General features: G+C 37.0%; 1 protein-coding gene across 1 annotated transcript in view; it reads right to left on the bottom strand.

The window, feature by feature from the left end:
* POLR2B (RNA polymerase II subunit B) overlaps positions 1 to 6002 on the bottom strand; it is a 46504-nt gene that overhangs the window by 5901 nt on the left and 34601 nt on the right. Inside the window, exons 17-23 of the mRNA XM_019664365.1 lie at positions 5322 to 5418; positions 4233 to 4327; positions 2952 to 3202; positions 2782 to 2871; positions 2245 to 2352; positions 1332 to 1445; positions 750 to 910 (exon numbers count right to left, since the gene is read on the bottom strand). Of these exons, the coding sequence (XP_019519910.1) occupies positions 750 to 910; positions 1332 to 1445; positions 2245 to 2352; positions 2782 to 2871; positions 2952 to 3202; positions 4233 to 4327; positions 5322 to 5418 (916 nt within the window). The remainder of the gene's footprint in view (positions 1 to 749; positions 911 to 1331; positions 1446 to 2244; positions 2353 to 2781; positions 2872 to 2951; positions 3203 to 4232; positions 4328 to 5321; positions 5419 to 6002) is intronic.

The raw sequence follows: 6002 nt of genomic DNA, 5'->3' as shown, positions 1-6002 counted from the left end.
GAGGGAGAAGGGGAAGGGATTAGACAGCATAAATACGTAACTACAATATTGCCACAGGTACATGAAAGGCAGTTCGAGGAATATAATTAATAATGTTGTAAATATTTTGTAGGGTGTCAGATGGTCACACGTCTTGTTAGGAAGACCACATCATGGATGGGGTAGAGGCTTGATCACTGAACTGTACACCTGAAGCTGATGTTGTATAATATTATATGTCAACTATAAGTGGAAAAAAAAAATACACACACACACACACACACACACACACACACACACACACACATACATGGGACGTGGAGTATAGTGTGGGAGTGGAGTCAAGGGAATTATAATAGATATGTATGATATTGGGGGGAAGTGGGGTGGCGGATTGGGGGAGGGGTGTTGTCACCTCGAGGGGTAAAAAGTATAACTATTGCACTGTGTTGTACAGCTGAAACTAATTCTAAAAAATGTGTATTTCACAATAAAAAAGAATTAAAAAGAAAAAAAAAGAAATTTTTGAGAACCACTCTATTTACAGAAGACAGTATATGATGTCTGGGCTTTGCTTAAAAATAATCAGGGATTGGTGGTAGTGGGGAGATGGATGTAGTAACAAGACTGGCCATGAGTTGATAATTACTGAAGTGGGGTGACAGGTACATGGGGATTTCATTATGCCATCACCTCTATTTTTGTATGTGTTTGACATTTTTTCATTAAAAAAAGCTAATCAATAATGATGATGATAACAGTTCTCTTACCGAGATCTACCCTCCATGGGCTGTCTATTAAGGATCTGAATAGGTCCCCGAGCACGAGAATGAATCTTGTCATCCACCATATGCTTCAAACGCTGGTAATAAGTAGGGCCAATGAAAATTTGTGATGTGATTTTTCTACCAGTGAACCCATTGTACAGGACCTGAAACAGATATATTTTGAAGGACAGATTGAAAAATATTAAGTTTAAAGAATGTATGAGCATTATACTGTATGGTTCCATTTACATAAAAATCAAAGCACAAAACTAATCTGTACTGTTAAAAGTTAAGAGAGAGGTTACCTTGGGGTGGGGGTGGGAAGGTAGGTAGTTACCAGGAGGGGACAAAGTGGGGCATCTAGGCATAAAAGGATCCTGGTCATTTGCTTCTCAGGACTTGGGTGCTAGTCACACAGGTAGTGTTCACTTTGTGAAAATTCATCAAGCTGTACGTTTCTGATTTGTGCATATATATGAAGTATGTGTTATACTTCAATAAAAGGTTTGATTTTTTTAAAGATGAAACTACAGACATACAAAAATTAATACATTTAACAAATTGCTAACGTAAGAGCAAACATACCTCATTTCCTCTGAGATGGTAGCCGTAATCAGATAAAAGGTTAGAAATCTTCTGCACATTAACAGCGTCATTAAATGGAGTGGCATCACCAATTTCACCTTTGTTAGCTGATACCTTAAAAAAAAAAATGTAGTCTTTAAAAGGCTGATTCCCTCTATCTTCCCTTAGAAGTCTGTATCAATATATATATATTCAATTTTTAAAAATTCTTTCTGGAAAAGATTTTGAACTTTAAAAATCTATGTTATGGAAAGCTGTAATATCATAAGATTCATTTTATTAACATCTTACATGAAATATTTATAACTAATTTACCTAAAAAATCAGTTTTAACCCTCCCAATAGGAAGCTATCCATGGGACCAGTTACAAAAAGAATGAGACTCTCTCATAATAAAAAATAATTTAATAAAAAAAAAAAAAAAGAAAGAAAGAAAAAAAAGAATGAGACTCCCAAATACCTCCAATGGCTCAAGGAAAATAACATTTCAATGCCCTAAAACTAAGTCATCTACTGGTTAGGCTGTTGCCATTCTACCTTAACAAGATACTCAAAAACAGAAAACCTCCACTCACATATGCATGCACAGCTGATAATATAGCTACAAAATTAAGTTCACAACGAACTAGATAGATACCAATGAATTAACTCTACACAAAAGACCAATCAAAAGGATAATCATATGTATATGTAGAGGTTGGATGAAGTAAATTTTACAAAAATTCTGACTTACCTATAACTTTGCAAATTTTTGTGAGGGGGAAAAAAAAGGCATAACCAATTTATTAAAAGCTGGAAAGTAAGTATCATACTAGCTTTTTCCAAAATACCCTGGCTCAAATATGAGAGAAATCACCTATCATCATTTTGGAAGGAATATCAGTTTGGAACCCATATTGTTAAAATCTCTTACCTTCCCTTGAAGACATTCAATCAAGTGACCAATAGTCATACGAGAGGGGATGGCATGGGGATTTATGATGATATCAGGGGTGATACCTTCACAGGTGAAAGGCATATCCTATAAAGAAAAAATTTTTTAAAAAAGGAACTTAAATCCTTTAGCTATGGGACAAGAACTGACCACCGCCCCCAATCTGAACTTTTCTATGTCCTAAATTCTGTTCAATATAGTATGTTCATAAACTTATTCAACACTAAAATTAAAAGTCAAGGCTTTACCACCATTGAGCTCTTAAGTTAAAGCAAATTTTGATTTAATAAAATGCTCAACAAAACTCTGGGTTAGAGGCCAGCCGAGTGGCTCAGGTGGTTAAGAGCTTGCTCAAGAGTTTGAGCTCTGAGCAACAGCAGTTCGATTCCCGGCACGAGCTGAGCAGCCGCTGAGCTGCCAACAGGTGGCACGATGGCTCAGCTTAAAAACAAACAAACAAACAAACAAACAAACAAAAAACTCTAGGTTAGGAATAAGGAGATCAAAGTTACCTACCTCTTGTCTATACTGAATACCACAAGTACCCTTCTGACCATGTCGACTAGCAAATTTGTCTCCAATCTGTGGAATTCTAACAGAGCGTACCTGAATTCACATAAAAATAGGTCAGTTAGGTCGATCTGATTTACTTTCCATAAATAGTAGTATGACAAAGCTATACTCACCCTAATTTTACAAAATTTGTATCCTTCCTGGTTGAGAGTTACCATAACCTGATCCACAATGCCCGTCTCACTAGTTCTGAGAAAAGTGCTACAGTCTCTCTTGGTATAGCGTCTATTCGTGCTCTCCAACTCATCTTCATTTTCAGGCAAAGTGACTGTTTTGCCTATAATAACATCATCTCCTGATACACGAACCCCAGGAGCTATCAAACCATCATCATCCAGCTTGTCATAAATGGCATGCCTCATACCTGCAAGGAACCAGACATGGGACATGGAATTTTCTGAAATGGTAGTACCATATAGAAAAGTATTTAAATGTCATATAATCCCCAAAAAAGATTAAAAACCAAATACATAAATCATTTCCAAGTCAGAGAAGTTCACAGAAATCTCTAACACCATGAACTGTATGTATAGTAATAATGCTCTTATTCCAAATATTACAGACAATTCTGAACTCTCTGAAAAGCACTGGACTGAACACTGGAAATCAGATTCTCCACTGGGATAAGTGTGTTGCCATCTTCTGATCTCTGTGTTACACAAGAAAGGCTAGCGTGCCCTCTACACACATCCTCCCACAGAAATTTTGAATTTTATCTTACATAATCTTAACTCCACTGAACATCAATTCAGTACTACATAGAACCACCCCAGGAAATGGAGTAATAGGAAAATGCCTAGGGAAACAAAACACATTTTACTTCATGTAATACTATGAGAAGTCAAAACTGAAACAGAGATACTCCATTTCCCTGGGATGACATTCCATCCATACTACTCTATACATATTTGTTAAGTGTCTGTGAAAATAACAACTAGAAAATAAGTTTTGGATATTTTAGAAGAAACAAAGAAATGCTAGGTATCCTCTCCTTTATTTGTTAAACGTATACAAGTACTGTGACTAGACAAATATTGTGGTTGTACCACAATGTGAAGAGGGGAGGCAGTTCCCGTGCAAATACATAAGCTGAGGGACAGGACACAGTGCAAGTGAGAATGGAGCTGAGACGTGTCCTATGAAATTATACGACCTCTCCTCCTCAATCCAGGATCTACCAGGATAGAACTTACAGCAAACCCACTCCTAGATGCAAAGACTTTTGGCAAACACACATATTTTCTTAAATATGAGCTGTAAGAATGACATAAAAATATACTCCCACATGGCAAAAAAAAAAAAAAAATGGGAGGAGATAAAACCCAGAAAAATAAATTAGGAAAACCATGGTAAGTTAACTCTGAATTCCACAGTTTAAATGTCGGAACACTTACCCTGGCATGTTTCACGTGTAGGCTTCTCAAAAACTTCTTCTTGATCAAATCCTTTTTTAGACTCCTGTTCTTTGTATGATCGATAGAAAACAGACCTAAAAAGAGGGTTTCTTAAGATAATTTCTATTTTCCTCTAATAATAGGGCTTAGAACATACCAATAAGTTTTACTTAATGAATATTTGGGAAGCAATTTCAACCATGAATCTGGGATAAGAGTTAACTGTATTAAGGGTCAGTAAGTCCTAAAGGCTATTACTACATGGGCCACATATGTAGCATTTCACCCGTAACCTTAACACAACTGGAATTTATGTGAGAACAGGAAGGACCCAAGGTCACTGAGTCCAACCTCTTACCCAAAACAAGAATCCCTTCCATATTTACCCTCAGAGGTGGTCACCCAGAATCTGCTCCAATATTTCAAGTGAGAACTTTGTGATATTAAGCTATAGTGTCCACCCTCTGATCCTAGTGCTACCCTCTGAAACTACACACACACACACACACACACACAAAATCCATCCTCTCTTCTAAATTCCCAGTTTTTTAACCAATCTTTATATGCCATGGATTTAAAATTGTTTGCCAATAAAATAATCAAAATGAAGCATAATACTAAAAAGATTGAAATCACTATAATTTCAATAGGTATTTATGGGTCCTAAGATTATTGGTTTATTTTTATTTCTTCTGTAGATGTTTCTATATTATCTAAATGCAAACATGTATTTGCTTACAAAAAAGGGGGCTCAAAATATTAGTATCTGAAAATCCTGAGATACAGAAAGCAGTGTCTTGAGTTGTTTATGACCACCAACCAGGCCTTGTGCTTTCTAGAGTAGATTTCACCACACTAAGCTATACAGGCAATCCATACAACAACAGGTGCCTGCATGATAACCACAAAGCTTAGTGAAAGGAGGCAAAAGATTAAATATCTTAACAGAAAATTGTGTCTGCTATGAGATCAAAATTCCTTCAAAACCACCAAAAAGTTGGTCAAACCTACTTTTAAACAACTTTTCTTAATTAAAATATTAACATTTCCACTGTATCTATGTTTTGACAACTTTTGTAAATAGCTAACCTGAAAAAGCCTCGGTCTACAGCTGAACGATTCATGATAACAGAGTCTTCCTGATTATATCCAGTGTAGGAAGCAATGGCCACAATGGAGTTGATACCTGGGGGGGCATGGAAAAGTGTATGTTAAAGCATCATCTGGGAAACAAAGAAAAATTGCCTTTCTTCTAAACAAATTTTATTTCACCATATTTGCCACATGTTTTCACCATGGTAATTGTTAAAGTCTACTCCTCCAAGAATAGCAAACTGGGACGCAGCTACTCTGATGACTTAACATTTAACACAAGCAAATTCTAAGAGCAGTCATTCCCAGTGTATCTATCCTTTCTTATAATCAGTGATTATATGATTTATAAAGTGCCTCCCCAAACTAAATTACATGATTCTCACAGCAATCCTGTGCCATAAACAAGTCTCATTACTAGTCTCATTATCAGAAAGAGCTAATTAAATAACTTATCCATGATCCCAAAGTTAAAAAGCCATAAGCTGGGCTGGCCGAGTGGCGCGTTGGTTAAGAGCTGGCTTGGGACGCCAGAGGGCCCAGGTTCGGATCCCACATATGAGGGCCAGTGACGCTGCCCTCTACAGCTAAGATGCTGAACAACAGCTCAACCTGGAGCTGGGCTGCCGCGAGTCGCCAACGACGGCATAGGCTGCAGCCCCTGTGGCAGTGGGTTGC

The sequence above is a fragment of the Hipposideros armiger genome, unplaced genomic scaffold (assembly GCF_001890085.2).
Source record: "Hipposideros armiger isolate ML-2016 unplaced genomic scaffold, ASM189008v1 scaffold_420, whole genome shotgun sequence".
NCBI lineage: Eukaryota > Metazoa > Chordata > Mammalia > Chiroptera > Hipposideridae > Hipposideros > Hipposideros armiger.
The sequence above is the reverse complement of the archived record's forward strand: the minus strand, read 5'-3'. Positions and strand labels throughout refer to the sequence as shown.